The 19,773-nt window shown below is 44.0% G+C and overlaps 1 protein-coding gene and 1 pseudogene across 1 annotated transcript in view; both read right to left on the bottom strand.

The window, feature by feature from the left end:
• Positions 1 to 1,173: 1,173 nt before the first annotated feature.
• The window catches only part of GRK3 (G protein-coupled receptor kinase 3), a 119,458-nt gene continuing 100,858 nt past the window's right edge, over positions 1,174 to 19,773 (bottom strand). Inside the window, exons 14-21 of the mRNA XM_007461132.1 lie at positions 14,305 to 14,371; positions 13,753 to 13,853; positions 13,007 to 13,073; positions 12,156 to 12,251; positions 9,027 to 9,189; positions 5,526 to 5,662; positions 3,033 to 3,146; positions 1,174 to 1,999 (exon numbers count right to left, since the gene is read on the bottom strand). Of these exons, the coding sequence (XP_007461194.1) occupies positions 1,838 to 1,999; positions 3,033 to 3,146; positions 5,526 to 5,662; positions 9,027 to 9,189; positions 12,156 to 12,251; positions 13,007 to 13,073; positions 13,753 to 13,853; positions 14,305 to 14,371 (907 nt within the window). The 3' untranslated portion in view covers positions 1,174 to 1,837. The remainder of the gene's footprint in view (positions 2,000 to 3,032; positions 3,147 to 5,525; positions 5,663 to 9,026; positions 9,190 to 12,155; positions 12,252 to 13,006; positions 13,074 to 13,752; positions 13,854 to 14,304; positions 14,372 to 19,773) is intronic.
• LOC103069392 (phosphatidylinositol N-acetylglucosaminyltransferase subunit P pseudogene) lies at positions 7,878 to 8,449 on the bottom strand (annotated as a pseudogene).

The following is a 19,773-nucleotide window of genomic DNA, read 5'->3' as shown; positions in this document are numbered from 1 at the left end:
ACCCTGTCCAGCGGAGGCAGGAGGCTCAGCGATTTCTAAACTGTAATTACCCATCTCTGAATCACAGGTGCTGGGCACACGTGACCTTGCGATGGAGCCAGTAACTAACTACAGTGGTGACAGTGACATCAACCACGCCTGGGGAGATGCTCACTTGCCATCAACAGCTTTTCTATCTCTGGCGGGTTTTTTTTTACTTTTTTTTTTTTAAAACACAATTTGAATACTATTCTTCCCTTTTAAATCAGGGGAATCCATGTAAATAGTAGCCCCCAACTTCTATACTGGAAACAGCAGATAGGAGAACATGTATGCTAAATTCCAACTAGTAGTTGAGATAAATAGTGAACCTCAAAGTTTCTCTTCCAAGGTAACTCCTATGAAACAAAAGGCTCTTTCGGTAATTATCTTCCAAACTCTCAAGATATGGTTTCATTAAAAAGGACTTACTTTCCCAGTGAGTGCGGCACACAAATATAAACACAAAGATTTGGAACCACTAAAAATATTGAGGACAGGATGCAGATAATTACGATGTCAAGTTATTTAAATTGTTAGCAGTCGACTCAGACAATAAAATTGCACTAAGAAAAGACAAATATGTGGACTCTGAAAATTATTATTATTTTTAGTCTGATGACACGGAGGACTTGGCTGGGAAACACACTGGTTCTTATAAACCAGCACTTATTTGGGACATGAAACGAACCACGGGGAGAGGAGGCCACTGGGATCAGGCCGTCGCTGTCACAGAACAACCCGCCAGGGCAGAGAATTATTCGCTACTGACAGTTGAACAACAATGCAAGTCAATATACACAGTTAACCCATTTTGACACATTCATCTTCAGCATTCTTTTTTCAATAAAATTCGTTTTTAAATTATACTAAAAGGTAAAACAGAGTTTCCTTCCTTGACACATCCGTTACCCAGATGCTTCCTGAGGTCAGCCAGAGGGAACCAGAGTTGCTGTGTCTCACGACCGCTTCCAGTCCAAGCCCAAGATGGGCGCCCGTAGGCGGTCCTGTGCACCCAGGGGAAGTGCACCGACTTGATGGTTTGAAAATGACTGTGTCACCGTGAGATGCAAACACCACTGCCTCTCCTGCAGAGCCACCATGAGCCTCCAACCATCTATGCCTTCGATGTTGAGTGGCTCCCACGCCCTTGGTCCCAGCTGCCTAAGCTCCCGGTCAGAGGCAGGCTGGTACCCGTGGGTGTGGCACCCACAGGGAGAGCCCAGGTGCAGCCCTTTCAGAAAACCTCTGCAGCTTTCAAGCCCCGAGACAACGAGAGGCTGGTTCTCAAGGGCACAGAGGACACCCAGCTGGTCTGCCATCCTGCCAGGACTATGGAGCAAAGACATCTAAACCCAGCCTGGGCTGATTATGGACAGAGCGTGGCAACGCTGGGGCGACCTGAACGGCAGTCTGTTCGATCCCATCTTGGCAAGCCTGAGATACATTTGATATCGGATGCAAAAAGTGACACAATCAGTAGGAATCATTTCAAGTTCTAGGTTCATCTATAACCAAAAGAACTGTGTGGCAAAGAAAGAGAACTTCGTTTCTTCAGTAGTTTCGAGGGCAGATGGATGCGATCGTGGCGGGAGACCCTCAGGAGGGGAGGAGGCACCCCCAAGCCTGAGGGTGGTCGCCACTCCTAGTAGGAGCATCTCAGAGTCCTGGGCCCCCCCAGCCATGGAGCACCCCGGAGGTGAGCGACTCCATCTCTCATCCTCACACTTCTCCCAAAGGCTCCACTTCGCGGGTCGAGCAGCCCACATGGACTTCCCGGAGGAGGTGCCGTCTCGTGGGACCCTCCCTGTGCCAGGGGTCAGAGGCCATTGCTGTTCCTGTGGCAGAGGGGCGGCTTCGAGAGCTCCACAACGGCCGAGCGGGATTTGTTGAGGAACTTGGGGGCTCGACGTAACAGCCGCTGGGCCTCGGTGAACGTCTCCGTCAGCTCTTTCTTCCACTGCAAAAACTCTGGGTCACTCTGAAGGCAAACAGAAGAGGCGGAGGAGTTGGGATAGTGTCACTGGCTTCGCCGACACACATGGATACCTCTGGCCAGTCCTTGGAACCCCCTTCCCCCCAGAGAAAGCACACCCCATGTCCCACCCCGCGGCCGGTGAGTAACGGGGGGTGGGTCACGCAGGAACTTCCTCCAGGGGCCCCTTGCCCAGAAGAGGGACCAAGCCCTTCAGAAGAGCCTCCTACAACCCACAGAAGTGCTGCCTTGACTTTGTTGAAAGATCACCTTTGATCTCTGATGTCTAAAATAACTCGAGTCTAGAAAATAATATACCAGGAGTTCTGTCAAATTTCAGAAGCACCTTCACATGTGCAATGACGTCATGAAGTAATTAATCATGTTGTTCCATCAACTACTACTTTATCTCTAAATATGCTCTTTACAAGCACGTACACACACGCGCACGCGCGCGCGCACACACACACGCACGCACACACACACAGTAGAAAAGTGTTGAAGTCGTGAAGCAAACACGTCTTTGTATCTACTACTGCTTTATCCCTCTAAATACGCTCTTTTCTCACCCCCCACCAAACATCCCCCCACACCCCAGGAGAAGTGTTCAGGAATTAAGTTCGGGGTACAATAGAACTTTGGGGAGAGAAAGATGGCATTTCCCCTGTTAAGAGTTACTTGGGGATCTTATGTTTATTTCAACACACAAACCTCAACTTCAAACATGCTGAAAGATCAGATCAGATGTGGAAAATTGTGGAACAAATACAATTCAAGGCTCCCATTAAATACTGGATGGTTTCCAGATAGGGTAATCACGTTATTTCCTGTCCTTCCTCCTGCCATTTTCTAAGAAACACTTCTTTTAAAATAACTGTTAATTTGCTGAGATCCTTGTATCTTCCAACTTTCTTGCTAAGTTCGTGAGTGATAAAGCATGGAGTAAGAAAATGGTTGATAACCAGGCAGGCACCTTTGTTGAATGTTTATATAATTGTTCTAACTTTCACCTCTGGAAAAAATACAAATAAACACTCACCTCACACTGCAAGACAAATTGCTTCCCTCCTTTTATCCTCAGCAAAATGCACTTTTTGTCTTTAATCTGAGTTTCTTCCACAGACACAATCTGTTCCATTGTCAGTAAATTTTGCTGACCGTAAAAATAAAAGATGATAAGTTACTTTACATTATTGCATGACTTTTAAAATTAAGTTAATAAATAATACTGAAAACTACCAACTTAGAAAAAGTAAAGAAAAAAAATCAGCATCTTTCTTTCTTTGATGATATTCTAGAAGTGGGGGGAAATGACTACAAAAGAAATGTACGAAAATTCAAAATATAACATCTCAAAGAAAGCTGCAAAGAAAGGAACGTCTCTATAAGGCAGAAAGCAAAGCTGTTCCCTCAGCACAGTACTAACATGGGGATGAGTGTGAATCACACGTACCTCTCCTGCATCACACACTTGCCTAGACACGATCAATCCTGCTATGAGGGAACAATGACGCCGCTACCTACGATCTACATGAGCGAGAGGTGTGTCGCTGGCTTTGAACCCAGCAGCCCAGTAAAAGTTCAGTCACGCTAGCTTGTAAGCGACTGATATTTTGATCACGTCGAAATGATGTTATAAACACAGGTGACGTCCTTAAACGACTGTCCCGCTGGGTCTACAGCATCACTGCTTCCGGTGAATGCTACAGTGCCTCTGAGCACCTTACCATTTTATGTTTTTTGGGATAAATACTCCAGGAATCCTAAATGAAAACCACCACCATCATAAAACCACGTTTTCTTTTTCCCTTACTTAAACTTACGAATCTACCCAGGCACATTACGTAGCTTCGTGAATCAACGCTAAATGCTGACTATTTTAAAACCAAGATAATTTATCATATCCAATGGTAAGCAAAAGAAGATTTTTGTTTTAGTTTTCGAATATCCTGAAAAGCGAAACAATTTCCTTTCAAAGTGTACAACAGTGACTGCCGAGTAGATAGCATAGTAAACGCATACTATGCCCAGGGCCACTCATTATCTGGAAATAAACTTTATATAATGATATACGTATGAATTATAACTCAGGTGCTAGTAAGTATACTATAAGGTAAAAAATACATATGTAATATTATACAAAATATAATTATCTTGTATTTATGTATCACCATGTATCATCATGTTCTATGTAACATGTATATTTTATAGTATACAATACTTACCAGTACCTGAGTTATAATTCAGGACCCCCATAGAGTCTTATTAATCATAACTCAGATCCCAGATGTATGAATTTTTAGAAAATGACTTCTACGGCACTAGCAATAGTGAGAAGATCATGGTCATTCATGAAGAATGTGGTCATACACAGTAGCAATCACTTGTAATTAAATGGCGTCTTCACCAACAAGGATTTGCAAAACACATTCCCAAGTCAAACACACCAGATCTGGGCTCACCATTTTCCATGCTCCGGCCAGCAGAGAGCTATATTCTGATACAGGGGCCATATTCCAATACACCAACTATGTTTTTCACAGTTGGGACCACTGTCCTGCTTATGATGACAAACCATTCCCTCCCCAAGAGCAGAACTCCTTCCACATGGGTTGCCACCTTCCATGGAGACAAGCCCTGGGCGCTCCACACAGCAGACGCTTAATAAATGCTGCCCCACTTGCTACGAGGGACGGTGTAGATGGGAAATTTCTCTTTTCTTGTTCACTAACATTAGCTCTCGAAAGGACCTTACAGGGTGGCTGTATCTTCCCATCTAATGCGATAAAACCCACTTCCGATTTTCCAGCAAGGTGGAGACAACAGGAGGGGGGTCAGGTGCCCTGGCCTGGGTGCCAAGCTTCTCAGCCTGCACCGCAGACCTCGTCTTACTCAACCCCGACTCAGGGAGGCCTCGTAACGGAGACACGGGGCACAGGCAGACCCCGGTCGGAATCACTCCTCACCCACACCTGTCACTGGTACCAGACCTTCCCTCTCTAAGCCCTGGTTCTCTCTTAATAAGGCTTGGACCTCAAAGGTTGCTAAACAAATTAAAAGTGTGTGTGTGCATGTCTGTGTGTGTGTTTGTGTCTGTGTGTCTACAGCACGAGGCCCAAGATAAATCTGCAACAATTGTAGTAGTCGTTACCATTTCTTCTTCTCCCATTTTATAGATGAGGAAACTGAGGCTCAGTCGACATAATGTGCTCCAAGTCCCAGAGACACAGAGCAGTGGATTTAAACACCTCTGACTCCAAAGTCCCAGTTTTTTCCCCTTTTTTGATCCACCTAACCGCTCACCAGCCCTCCTCAAACCTGTCTGCTTTGACCTCCCTGGAAGGCACCTTCTATTTTCAGGGAGCACCAAATCCTTCCTTGACTCAGAAGTTTAAAAGTTAATGTCTGAACATGAAAATCTCATGTATACATGTTAAAAGAGATACAGGACCTAGAGGGAGATTTGAGAAAACACACTGGCGATGTGAAATCACCACGGAAACGAGTGCTCGGGAAGATGCCACAGACTTACTCGTGACTCGCCCTCTCCTCTCCATTCAAGTCTGTTTGGAAAGAGGTAAAAATATCGACGCTGCCACTGAGTCAGGAATGGGTTTCCCAGCTTCAGCATGTACCCGTGCATGATGCAGTCTCTTCCCAGAGCGTAATCTGAGGCACGGAACACAACGATGAAATTTAGCAGGGTCTGAACCAGAATGTCTATATGCTTCTCAGAAAAAAAGAATGACACACTTTTTAGAAAAAGAGCAAGTTTCTATAAAGACAGCACACTATAGAAATCATTATTTTAGTTTTAAACACATTAAAGAACAGGTCTCTTCAGCTCTCTACTAACATATTAAATGGCTGTTTCTCAATATTCTGATAAATTCATGATGTTCCTCTATTGCTCTGAGAGGGTCAAGGTTTGTTTGCTAAATATATTTTCATTATGTAGGGTGATAACTGGGGAATAGAGAGTGATTAAACTCAAGCTATGCCCAAAGTACCTTTGCCTTTATATGGAATTGGGCTTCTCCCTTTAATGTTATTTAAAAAAAAATAAGAGAGGGGATTTTCTTGTCCAAAGAAGCCAAAGTAACACAAGGGTCAAAAACTGGTCTTTTCTCCACTTAAGGTTATAATTATCCTTCATATATACGGTTATGTAGGGAGGCCAAGCTAACTCACATGAGTGTTGGGTTCTCATTACAGTTTTACAGCAAAGTATTGTCTCCAAAAAAAAAAAAAGGTCAATTTTAAGTGGCTTACTTTGCCTTCCATAGAGGATTTGGTGATTGTGCTAAAACCATTCACTCATTCACGCACTCATTCATTCAACTATGAAGGGAATGAATGCCTAGGTGCTGGGCATGTGCTAGGCATTCTGGACACAGCAGTGGATAAAAGAGACAAAAGTCCTCGCCTTGTGGGAGCTTACATTCTAGTGGGAGATTCAGGTAATAAACAAATAAGCAAAACCCATGTTGTGTCACTTGGACACAAGCAGGAAGGAGAAGAATGAAGGAGGGAGGGGCCTCGGGAGGGTCCGCGGTGATGGGGTGTGGTTCACGGAGTTGCCCTTTTAATGGAAAAGGTGTCTGCATTTGTCAAGTACATTTAAAGTATACGTCTTATAATTTTACTTCTTCTGAGATCTTCAACCAAGATCTAGTTATTCCTAAATTACTTAATTACATGTGAGAATAATTCATTAATTTGCTAGACGTTCTAATTACAGCTCTAATTAAAAGCCTACACTTCAACAAGGTCATTAACATACATATTTTTTTCTGGGTCCAATTTGTCAAGATTCTAGTGACATCGTGGCTCTCCCTTGAGCAAACTACCGAGGCTAAAATTTCCTGTGTAAAATCCGTAACAGCAAACGTGGTCCAGAGTGATCTCAGTGGACCCATTCTCTCAAGAACGGCTTAGAAATGAAGCCCCTTTCCCTGCAGAATGGAGGTGAACACAGTTAAAGGGCTGTCACGTTCCCTTGGTGCACTCAGGTGACTTTTAGGTAAGGAGTCATTCATCCAGTATGGTGGACACTTTTCTAAACAGATGATAAATGCTACTGGGGAATGGTCGACAAGACCCAGGAATCCTGCACCAAGATACCCCCACCAAAGCAAATTGTTCACAGACTGAAATTGTTTCCGGTCATTCTTATTATACGTTAACCTTAGAAAGGTCTTTGCTTAGAAGTAAAACAAAAAGCTATCTTCATCACTAACCACAATAAGTTTAAATATCCAAAATCCATAAAGTCTTAGAAAAATCAAGAGTGGCAATATTTGGTGAATCAAAGATGACTGATTTATTTAATACTGGATGTTATGTATTCTCCTTTGGAAATCCTAATAGGGCACTCAAATATGGTAAATAAAAATATGGCTTGGTGGCTCTTTTTCTTTTTTGGGGGGGGAGGGATACTTGCTATATGGTAATGCAGGGTTTTACTTATTCTGTCCATTAGTAACTACTATTTGATAACATTTTAATTTTATTTTTTTTCCGGTACGCGGGCCTCTCACTGCTGTGGCCTCTCCCGTTGCGGAGCACGGGCTCCGGACGCGCAGGCTCAGCGGCCATGGCTCACGGGCCCAGCCGCTCCACGGCATGTGGGATGTTCCCAGACCAGGGCACGAACCCGTGTCCCCTGCATCGGCAGGCGGACTCTCAACCACTGCGCCACCAGGGAAGTCCCTTGATAACATTTATAATATTAATAGAACTTAATCTAAGAGAAGTTCAACTTTTTTTTTTTTTTTTACATTTCAATACTGGATATTAATCAGAAAGATAGTCAAAATTACTATGGTCGAAATTTTTACATCAAAAATTTGTAATAAGCGTTTGGTATTAGTCTACATACAATTCAGCTTTTGGTGTAAAGTTCTTTGGCTGCAAGAAAGAACATTTGGTTTACTTCACTAATAGGAATATCTCTTAATGCTGGGATGGCTTCTTCTTGGTATTTCTTCTGCTGTTGGTTTTTGGCACAGTTATCTGTGATCGTATGAGTGGAGTTGAGTGGAGAGGTACTCGTCATGTTTATTCCAAATAAGAGCACGTAACCAGTCACTACAGTAATGAGGAGGTACACAAGCCAGTGCAACTAACTGCCCAGTATTTTTGAGGCCAACAGGTTAAGCCTAAGGAGTTTAGCCAAGATTCAGGAATAAAAGCCCACACAAGGTATAGTATGAAGCCAAACTGGGAGCTTAAGAAAAGAATAAAGCCATAAGTCGCTCTTTCTGGCAATGGCGATGGTCAATTTTCCACCACTTTCCCCGTGGCTTTAGATAATCTCGGGTCCTCGACGCGCCCACTCGGCCCCTCCCCACAGTTCGGCCCTGGTGACTCTTTCGTGCTGTTTATAATATAAATGTATGTACATACACTTATGTCTCTTGACAAGTAAACATGTAATACTAAGTTCCTCACCATACTTTGCGGGGCCCTGTGGAAAATGAAAATGCAGGCCGCTTGTTAAAAAATTATTAAGAATGTCAAGATGGTGCCAGCAGAGCATTAACCTGGGTCGGCGGCCTGATGACACCACACAGGCCAGACACCCAGGAAGCTGGCCCTGTTGCTGCCACCGTGATACTTAACCTTTAAGTGAGAAAACTTCCAAACCGGCCCCAAAACTCCAAGATAAGAAGGTGTATTGACAAAATACTGCCGACGGCCTCCATACATATTATCTATATGTGGACTAAAGACTTTGAAATATCAAGTATATATTTATATATACGTATAACTGAATCACTTTGCTGTACACTTGAAACTAACACAACATTGTAAATCAACTCAATTTCAATAAAAACTCTTAAAAAATTAAAGACTTTGAGATATCATTTCACACTGATCTTTTCCAAGCCAGGTAAAACGAAAACAATTTATGGCATTTCCCCCACTCTACCGGAAAGTACTTTATGACCCAGGTACTATTTTCAGCTTTACAAGAGATCTTGAAAATTCATTGCTTTAGAAATATCTTCAGACACACCAGCTATTTTACCTTCTTCGTGGCCAAGCTGCTTATTTTTAGCTCTCTTCCTGGCCTCGATTTTATCCGTGTCTGCATTTACTGCTGCATAAACAGTTTCCGCCACTTCCTGCTGCCAGCGCTCAGAGATCACCAAAGGGAAGTTCTTGTAGGGTTCTTGGTCGCAATCAAGAAGCTTATTATGTTAAGAAATCAAGATATGTATGATTTAACATATGCTTACAAAGGCAACAGATTCAAAAGCACCATAACTGCGTGTAGGAAGATAACTCGTCAACAGCCTACAACCATTAAGAGACAATTTATTACTTGTCATAAACCTCCACCGATGACAATCGAGTGACCAAGGCATGTACTGTACAACACGGGGAAGACAGCCAGTATCTTATAATGACTGTAAATGGAGAATAACCTTTAAAAGTTGTCAATCACTGTATTGTACACCTGTAAGTTATATAATATTGTACATCAACTATACTTCCATAAAATCTTTTAAAAAGAAAAAAAAAAAAGAAAGACAATCCAACAACCGGGATCCACACAGGGTGATATACTATGGGCACTTCACTTCCATCCCTGGGTCGGTCAGATGCAGCCCAATCTTTTACAGCATCTTCACAGCATTTTTGCCAATGAAAACTAACATATATAGGGTTTTCTTTAAAGGATGACAAGAATCTGGCAACAAAATAATTTCGATTATAGTGAGGTTATTTTATTTGTGAAAACAGATCCCTATGGTTTTAGATACAGTTACAAGGGAGGAGCCAGGAGGGCTTTCTAACCACCCTCCCATTATTCTGTAAAGTGAGAAAAAACTAAAAGGTCCACTAGGCCAAATTTACCATTTAGCCCACGAGCCTTCCAATGAATCCAAGTTGAACAGTATGATCATAAGTCTCGAGATACATGGAGACTTTAGGCAATGTGGCCTTTCAGAGGTGCTATAAGAAAAATTACACTTAACGATAGCATTTCTCTTTCAAACTATTACTCAAAATTCTTCATTCTTCTCCCTAAGTGAGCCTGTACTCTGAAAGCAAGCTAAGAAAATGGTTTTACAGATTTGAGTTACAGTTTTGTGGCAGAAAGACAAGCGATCCTACTGATAGGAAAAAATAGCCCCGTCTTTCAAAAGCAGGGATCTCTCTAGAAGCCTGTTCACTCCCTTGCCTGAGAGATAAGTACGGGAGAGAGGCAAGTTATTTAGAAGGAAAAGGGAGAAAGACCAAGGGTGAGGCTCCTGCCCACACGCCTTGAGTGAGTCACTGAACCACTGGAGGAACCTGCAACCTGGTCCCAATCAGGATGCTCTCCACCCACCCTTACTGACTTGTTATCCTAACGTGCCGATTCTGAGATCAAAGTGTGTACAGTTCTCCCCTTTTCAGCTTTCTTCAGACACCCAAACCAAGACTGGCACTGAAACCTTTGTGTGCCCTGAGTGTGAACACGCTCATGCGTGTGTGTGTATGTGTGTGTGCGGTGCAGTGTTAGAGCATTGAGGCCAGGAGAGCACCCTGCGATGAGGGACACTGGGGCAGATTCTGCAGAGTTGGGCAAAAGTGAAAACACCCTCCTTTCCAAAGTAGTTGCTCTGAAATGGACAAGTCTGCTTTATATACAAATGGTTCCATCTCCTGTAAGGTCAGAGAGCCTTGGTCTTTATGACTCGGCCTATGTGAGAAATGAATAAAACAAAGCTCTACATGAAGTGAGCTTTTTTTTTTTTCTCCTTAAAGAACAAATGTATTATTTTGGCTGCATTTTAAGAGACACAGCCTTCTCAGCTCTGGTTCCGGAAGAAGCAAAACCACCACAACAGGAACTCCTAGTGTACATGCCAGGAGGCTGACACAGGTGACCCACCCACAGAGAAGGCCTGGCAATGAAACCACTCACTTCACAGGCAAGAAAACCAATGCTCCTGAGGTTCCCTAAATGGCCCTGATTCCCTTAGGTAATAAGTGCAGATCTGAGGACAGTGTGTCTGACTCCAAAGCCCAGAATACAGCTGACAAAATTGAAGGCATGAGACTCTCTTTTGAACAACAAAATTTTCACAGGCTCCCACGTGATGTTCGTTTTCCTTTTAGTGCCCTTTGCTGGAGAGAAGTATGTCTGATGACAAAATTCTACTGTGACAGCAGTGATCCTTTTAGATAACTCTGTAAAAGGACTATTCCCGAAGCTATAGGGTGGTCCTGTCTGTCCAGGCCACAGAGATGCCGAGCGTCTGCACAGTGGTCACGCTACTGTCCCCAGGGGAGCCACGGCTCAGACCAGGCCCTCTCTGCTGTGTTTCACCTGACCTTCCCCGCCACCCCCCATCCTGCCATCCTGGGAAACTGGCCACGTGAGCACCCCAATCACCTTTACAGCTGCCTGGTAGGAAAGACCAGGGGGGCTGACACAAGGCCATAAACGCAGGCAGCTGAGAAGACACGGGCAGGGGAGCCTCTCAGAGGGAGAGGGGAGACGCTGGGAGAAGCTGACAAAGTGGGGGCAGTGGGAACTTGATATGTAGTGACACGCTCTGACTCGGCATCCAAAAGAGGGTGACTTTCTCCCATGACTCACCACCTCTAATTATGCCCTGTCTACTTGGAAAATAATGATAGGAACCAAAGTTTGAAAAATGCAGAAGATGCTTATATATATTAAAAAAAAAAAAAAGTGATTATTTCACTTTTGATTGACAAATGCAAAATGATTCACGCTGTTTACTCTTTTCATCCTGACACAGAGAAACCAGGATATTTGGGAGAACTAAGATGACTGGCTGTCCGGCATGAGGCCAAGTACGTTTGCCATCACCCGGCTGTTTTTCCCTGCTTCATAACATGTCTGAGTTTTCTATCAACCACCAATCTATCCAAATCAATAAGAATGTGGCCACTTTGCAGTTTATCCAATGTAAAATAGGTAGAGTCCAGAGAAAGCTGCCGTGGCCTCTAAGTCAGGTCTTGACCACTCCTACATTCGTCAAATATATGGATATTCATCCGTAAGTTACAGTTCATACACAGGCCAGTATTAAGTCAATCATGAAGCCTGATTTCCAATTAAAAAATCCCCCAACCTCAAAAAACAAAACAAAACAAAACAAAAAAAACCTGAAAGCAAGCATCGCCGGTGTACCTTGATGCCTTTGGTATCCTCTTCATCAAATGAGCCGATGTCAAAGGCGTCGGCCGCATTGACTTCCCCCCGGGGAGGGATCAAGGGTGGAGGGTACTGGAAGAGCCAGAGAAGAAAGGTTCAGCTACTAGGTGACTCAGGGCCCGGTCCCAACCTGCTATTCTATAAAGAGATCTCAGTGTGACACATCAAGGTGTCACAGTCCGTGCAGGGCTCATTCGAGCTCACACGAATCACAGGGCACAGTTCACAATGCCCCCAAAGGAGATGCAGCCCCACGATCCAGTTTGCTAGAAGCTTAACGCCGGCAATGGGGCAGAGTGGGGTGCCCCACACCCACAAACGTCCCGAGGCCAATGCTGACTGAACCAGAGCCCGAACTCTATTCCTAATTAGGCAGGACTAACAGAGCGTCATCCCTCAACGGTCTGAGTTGGTGCAAAGATGAGTCCACAGATGATCATCAACACTGAGAAAAAACAACAACAACTTGAATTTGGGGTGTTTTCCTGAATCAATGAGAATATTAAAAAGTAGCTTAAAGTAAGCCAAGGGGATTATGCTACTATACAATCATGCTAATTCTTAAATTATGTGGTGCTGGGCTCAAAGGTATCTAAGTGTATGACAAACGTTTCTCGTACATTTTTACATATAAACAAAGAGGGAGAAATTGTTCCAAAGGGAATGAGCCATAAGGCAGCACATGGACAGGAGAGCAAGAAGCAGGGCTGTGGATGGAGAGCTGGGGCGGACCCCGGAGACAGAGCCAGGACATAGAGATGCATACAGAGATGCAGGTGGAGAGCACAGTGTGGGTGGTACCCGGGGTGGGGTCCCAGCAGGAGTACCTTCTGCAGGTAGACTTGCTGCCAGTCGATGCCTCTGAAGAAGCTGTGTGCTTTTAGTTCCTGTGCACTGCGGGAGACAGGGAGCCACAGCAGTCGTAAGTAAATATGCATTCGGAAGTCTAAGAAACGGTTTGCAAAAATTCTCTCCTATTACAGAACACACAGGGACAACTATTTCCAGCTCTTTAAGACAGCAAGTAAAATATGCTTCTTTCGAAGCAATCCAAGAAACACTGTGATGTTTAGAAATACTGCACACTGAGCCTGGGAATATGAATATGATCCATGTGATACTTTACTGGGTATGCTTATCCCAGCCTGAGATGACCTAGGGGTTTTCACAGATTATATCTATATCTGATTCTGTAATCATGAGAACAAATTTAACTAAGAACTAAATTAGAGATCTACACATTAAAGAGGTTTACAGCAAATGTCTACAAGTCCTCGTAGATCAGACGGCGGGGATATGAAGGGCCAAATTTTAATTTTGAAGCAAACTAGACATCTAGCAGAATAGTGCATGCCAAGCCCCTTCCTAAACTGAAGAAACAGTTTTTCCCAAAGATCCTTTTGCTAAAGTTCAGTTCACGGACTCTGAGGAAAACACGTGGGCCAATATACATATAGTTCCCATGCGATTCCCTCCGACCCCCCTCTAACTGAAATGGAAGATTCTCAATGTACTGAAAGGAACTGTTCTGCCTTCCAGGTGAAGACGCTGAAAGGCGGAAGCAACGGCCTACCCGCGTCCGTGGCAGCCGAGTCGCTTACTAACGTCTCGCTGGAGCAAGCCTTCCAGAAGGGACTTCAGCTCAGGGGAGAAGATGTCTGGAAGTTCCACATTCTGGGGGTGGGGGGCGGGGGGAGAATACGATCTCAAAAATGCATCCAGGGAAACAGTGCCCTCACCCCCGACCAGATTTAAAGGCCATTTCTTGCATAAGGATAGTGTTAAAAAAAAAAAAAAATTGCAGATTCACTGCCAACTAACATTGACTCTAAAGAAACACAGAACAGTTACCCATCTTCAGAGTCAATCGACAGGCTGGAGCCAGAAGAATCAGGTCTCCTCGCTCTTCTGCATCCCAGTCATTGTTCCTTTTGTTTGATTTCCTTAGTTTTGTTCTTGATTTTCTACATCTTTCTCTTACTGCTTGTTAGCAAACCCTGATATTTGCCTTGGCATCTGTTTCCAGTGTTTTAAGAAAGCTTTTTTTTTTTTTTATACTGGTTGTGATGGAATGAAACATGAAAATTATAATGCAAAAAAAAAAAATAGTTTTTGACCTCCTTACCATGGTGAGTGTCATTCGGTCTATCTCATGCTTATCTTTGGTTTTATGTTGTCTGAAAGGGCTGTGACTGTAGAAATAAAGAAAATTCCATCCATCACTAGATGGTTTCAGGTAACAGCAAACATTGTTGACTAATATTTGGGCAAGGTATTACGTTCTGTCACTGCTCATTTGAAACTGCAGAAATACAAAAGCCATAAACATATAAGCATTTCCAGAGAAAAACTGATGATCAGATTGACAATCAGATATATTAGGTCCTGAAGGAGCAAAGGCTTATGTTTACTTCAACTCCTGAGCTTCAGGTCAATGAAGTCATGGTACCAAAATATACTTTAGCAAATATATTCCAAGTGATAATGTAAAATATCACTTGGAAAAAAAATGAGCAAACAGGTATTTATGATAATGAAAGTCACACGCATGGCATTGGTCAAATTAGTGTTTGAGATAATGGTAACTTTCATACTTTTTTTTTTTTTTTAAGAAAAATGGGTATTAGTTCCTTGAACAATACAAAGAACTGCAGTCAAATCAAAACACATCCAAGATGAACGCACTTCCCCCCCTAGAACCCAGTAATTTTAAGCACTACATTCCTTTGAGGATAAGAGATATAAACTAACCCTGTGCTCCCAGACCCTCCAGAGTTCTAAGAACTGCTCCCTCATGCCCTACTTACAAACAGCCCCAGACTTAAGAGTCAGAAACCCTGGGTTCACGCTGTGACTTGGCTGTTTGCCGGCTGTAAGCCAGTCATGGAAACCTCCATTCTCAGTCTCTTCATCTGTAAACGGCATGATGCAATATCCGTCACCAAAACGGTGACGGGAACGAATAAAATAATGTACATGCTAGTAGCCGAGACAACGGCAGTATACGGTGGGTATCTGATACACATCTGTGAAATTAATAAGGATGAGTCTAACTTTACAAAATGAATGTCTGCTTGATCAACTGTATAAAGAAATTATTCTTACTCTTGATTACATTTTTAAAATGCTGAATAAGCTGGCTTTTAAAGTTAACCTTAGATATCACTTATATATGGAATCTAAAATATGACACAAATGAACTTATCTACGAAACAAAAACAGACTTACAGACATAGAGAACAGATTAGTGGTTGTCAATGGCGGGGGTGGGGGTGGGGGGGAGGAATGGATTGGGAGTTTGGGATTCGCAGATGCAAACTATTATATACAGGATGGATAAACAACAATTTCCTACTGTATAGCACAGGGAATTATAGTCAATATCCTATGATAAACCATAATGGAAAAGAATATGAAAAAGAATGTGTGTGCGTGTGTGTATATATGTATATACGTATATACACATACATATATATATATAACTGAATCACGTGGCTGTACACCAAAAACTAACACAACATTGTAAATCAACTATATTTCAATAAAATAAAGTTAAAAAACAAAGATACTCTTAGCATTAAAAGAGACTAGTAAACATGCAAACTAGAAAACCCTGGCCTTATTTATTCACTTGAAAATTAAAGAAGGGATATGACTGAGATTTCTGATGGTAAGACATGCCTGTAAAATGATCAACCCTGTAGATTTATTTGTAAGGCATATATAACATAATCTGAGGCAAGATATTATATAAAATAGTTAACTCTATAAAATGGATAAGGATGTTGAGTACATAAATCAATGTGATTTAGGAAAAAGAACTAAAACGTCCACCCACTCTTGCTACTGAATAAGTTAAATTATGATGATAATTCCACTTCAGAGTATTTATTTAAATATTTCAATTTTCACTTTGTACAAGAGAGGGCGCTCTAACGCTTGTTTTCTTTCATATGCAGTGAAAAACACAGTAATTTCCATCTCTTGAAAGCATTAATTTGGAAAAAAAAAAATCTAAACAAGGTAAATTAGTACCAAGCAAACATACGCCAATCTTTAAAACAGATTTTGATTGGAAATATTCTTTGCATCCTAATTGTTTCCAAGGAGAAAAATGTAAAATTACTGCATTTAAAAAGCAAATGGGATAGAATAACAAACTATATCTGTTGTTTATGAGATACTATAATTTTTAAAAACTTGACTTGTATCATTCTGTATGCAAAATACACAGAGATATTAACATGTTCATGGTTCAAGAGAAAAGGAATATAGGTTGATTAAATCTTACTACAACTTCAGTCTCTCTTCATGACACAACTGCTCCTACCCCACAGAGTTCCTTAACGTATAAAAGGGGATTGTGTGAAGGTCTCCTGTGTTTCGGCAAATCCACCTGCTTTGGCTCCTGCGTGCAAAGCCGGAGGACCCCCTCCTGCTCTCAACCCTCATGTGCTTGCCTGCATCTGATGCTGGAAGCGGAGGGCTGTGCCCAGACACTTGGAGAGAAGGACGACTGTGTTCTGACAGAGATGCTCCGAGCTAAATTTAAAAAATCTTTCATGTGACCAGAAGGAGGGCTTTGCGAGGGGAGGGGAGTTAAAGTTAGCGGTGCCAAAAACATTCCCGGCACACGGGCCCGATCGCTACAAATCCCATTTGATAAATATAGCTCTGCCACGTCTGACTCAGTAAGAAACAATCGGAAATGCTTGTCGGATCTTCGGTTCTGGACTGTTGTGCTGAGAAAGTCTGGTCTTTCAAGCCCTGAGGCGCATCTGTTTCCAATGTCTTCTTGATTATTCTTTGTGAACAAAACCCAAGATTCTGTTTCTATTTTGGAAAATGTTAAAGAAAACCTCCTATAGTAATGATCTCCATTCTGAGGGAGGCACGTGGTGCTCGCAGATCCTGTGTGATCACAGCTGCTCCCCGACGCAGCCACTTTAAATAGGAGACAGTAACGGGCCTGTCAACAGCTTATGACGTGGGCCAAGCTCTTCCAACAGCACATGCAACACTCTGGCTGCGTCGGGGGACGTTATAGGAATAAAATTCACATGTACAGTGGTCAGATGTGGCTTTTGAATAACAGAGAGAGTGGGAGAGCCGAAAATTTCCCCCCAAACAAGTTGGGAAATCGTTCAAGGCATGCTAAATGATGGGGAAACACACACACACACACACACACACACACACACGTACGATACATCATTCACAGTGAAAAGATGAGCTCAAAAACAATCCATTTATAAATACAAGTGACTACAAATCTTTACGTCAAAAATTAATTTTAGGGCCTCCCTGGTGGCGCAGTGGTTGAGAGTCAACCTGCCGATGCAGGGGACACGGGTTCGTGCCCCAGTCCGGGAAGATCCCACATGCCGCGGAGCGGCTGGGCCCGTGAGCCATGGCCGCTGAGCCTGCGCGTCCGGAGCCTGTGCTCCGCACGGGAGAGGCCACAACAGTGAGAGGCCCGCGTTATTGCAAAAAAAGAAGAAAAAAAAAAAATTAATTTTAGAATACCAAAAAGATTGCATGTCACATCAAATGTGAGTTTTGAACCTAAGCCAATAGCTACCAAAGTATTTATAAACGTTCCTTTTTTTCCCTATGGGAACCAACTCGGCAACCTCAGGCAGAGCTCAGTTCTCCCCAGACCACCACCTGTAGGCTCTCTCCTCGTGTCTGACAATCAGTGGTGACAAGTTTAAGATAAGGCTACTGTCACGTCAATTCTTTCCCTTCGCAGAGAGCTGAACTCTAGATTGAGGATCATGACGGTGATCCCGCACGTCTGCAACATGGACACCTCTTTAGACACAGATGCTCTTCAGGGTCTGACAGTCAGCTGAAGTGGAAGCAGTGACCCCCACCCAACATACAGCCCTGAGCGGATGGGTCCATCACTGAGTCCAGGGATGCAAACACGTTCTCGGGCCTCGATAGCTTCCTTACATCCAGGTTCCTGTCCCTTGGACCCTGTGGGATCCTTCTAGGGTGTCACAACAGAACTAGGGGTTCAGACAAGTGTTTCAGCGGAAGCAATGGGGCACACTGGTGTGAGAAGTATCTGATCAGAGAAAACAGAAGTGAAAAAAAGACCCTTGGTGACCACTGGTCACCCTCAGTGTGCAGATGTGGGGAGGAGGGGAAGAGACTTGCTCTGGAGCAGAGTTTCTCATCCTCAGCTGTGTGATCCTTTGTTGGAGCAGTGGGGGCCGCCCTGTGCACTGTATGATGCTTAGCAGCTACCCTGGCCTCGACCCGCTGGATGCCAAGTTGTAACAACGAAAAATGTCCCCGGGCATTGCCAAGCACTCCTGGGGTTGAGGACGCGCGCTGGGGAGTGGCTGGCATGGAGTCTGGTTCATCCCGTGAGGACTGATGCCACGGCCGCCCCGTGAGAGCACCAGGATACTGGGGGACAGCCTGCCTGTGAAGCCCGCCCCCGGGAGGCGGCGTTGGCCGCGCCCTCCTCCCAGCCCCTCCTGAGTTACCTGTTTCAGTTCCTTAGGCCCCTTGTGTCTGAGAAAAGACAGCTACTCGGGCTCCCTCTGCACAGTGCGTAAGAACTGAATAGGATGCTTCTGTACGCCTGGATGGAACCTTCTTATCCCTCGTTTAAGCTGAGGGCACGAAGGCTCCATCACCTCCAGATCTCACCACGATGCTTTGCTCCTGAAGGGCCCTCAATAAACATCAGCTTAATATGAACCACTGACACTTTATACCCATTGACGTTGGTAGTGATATGACCATCCTCCCAATCACCTTGAATCTAAACTCCTATCTGTCCATAGCCAAGCATCCACTGAAAAAACAAAAACCACTACGGACTGTAAGAACAATACTGTTACGTCATTTGTGGCCTTTCTGATCCCAGTACCACAGCGCTACTCAAGCCTTTGCCTGGGTTCTTAGACATGCATCCCACCAGCATCCTTGTACAGAAGAGCAGCCCAACCTTTGCTTAAAAGATGCTTCCTTTCTCTGTCCCTCCTTTGCTTAAAAGCCCTCAGTCTCTGGGGCCCTAAGAACAAAGCCCCACCTGCACAGCACGGAATTCTAGGTGGCCCCCAGCCCTGCCCCCATTTCCTCCATCTTCTCTCTCAGCACACCTTCCCCACGACCAACAGCTGACCACCCCCCCGCTCACAGGTCATTGATGGGGAAAGACCACCTGCACCTGCTCCGTACTGTCCCCTCCCCATCGTCTACTTCCGCTCCAGGTCCTCATCCTGCCATCCTGTCTGTGAGAGAACACTTCCCACACCCACTCCTACGCGAAGTTGTCAAGTCGGCCCTATGCTTCCAGGTTAGACCTGGTGATCCCATTTCTGCTCTCCCAGCACAGCCCATCCAGCTCACGATTTTGTATGTGTGTGTACCTACCTACCCTCCTCCGAGTTCCTCCAGGACTGTGTGTGGCTCCCTCCCTCCCCCTCCCTCCCTCCCTCCCCCTCCCTCCCTCCATGCATCCATCCCTCCCTCCCTCTCTCCCTCAGTCCATCCATCCATCCATCCAACCATCCATCCATCCATCCATCCAACCATCCATCCATCCATCCATCATCCATCCATCATCCATCCA

This window comes from Lipotes vexillifer, unplaced genomic scaffold, assembly GCF_000442215.2.
Source record: "Lipotes vexillifer unplaced genomic scaffold, Lipotes_vexillifer_v1.1 scaffold691, whole genome shotgun sequence".
In the NCBI taxonomy this organism is placed as follows: Eukaryota; Metazoa; Chordata; class Mammalia; order Artiodactyla; family Lipotidae; genus Lipotes; species Lipotes vexillifer.
This window is presented reverse-complemented; position numbering and strand designations above follow the sequence as displayed.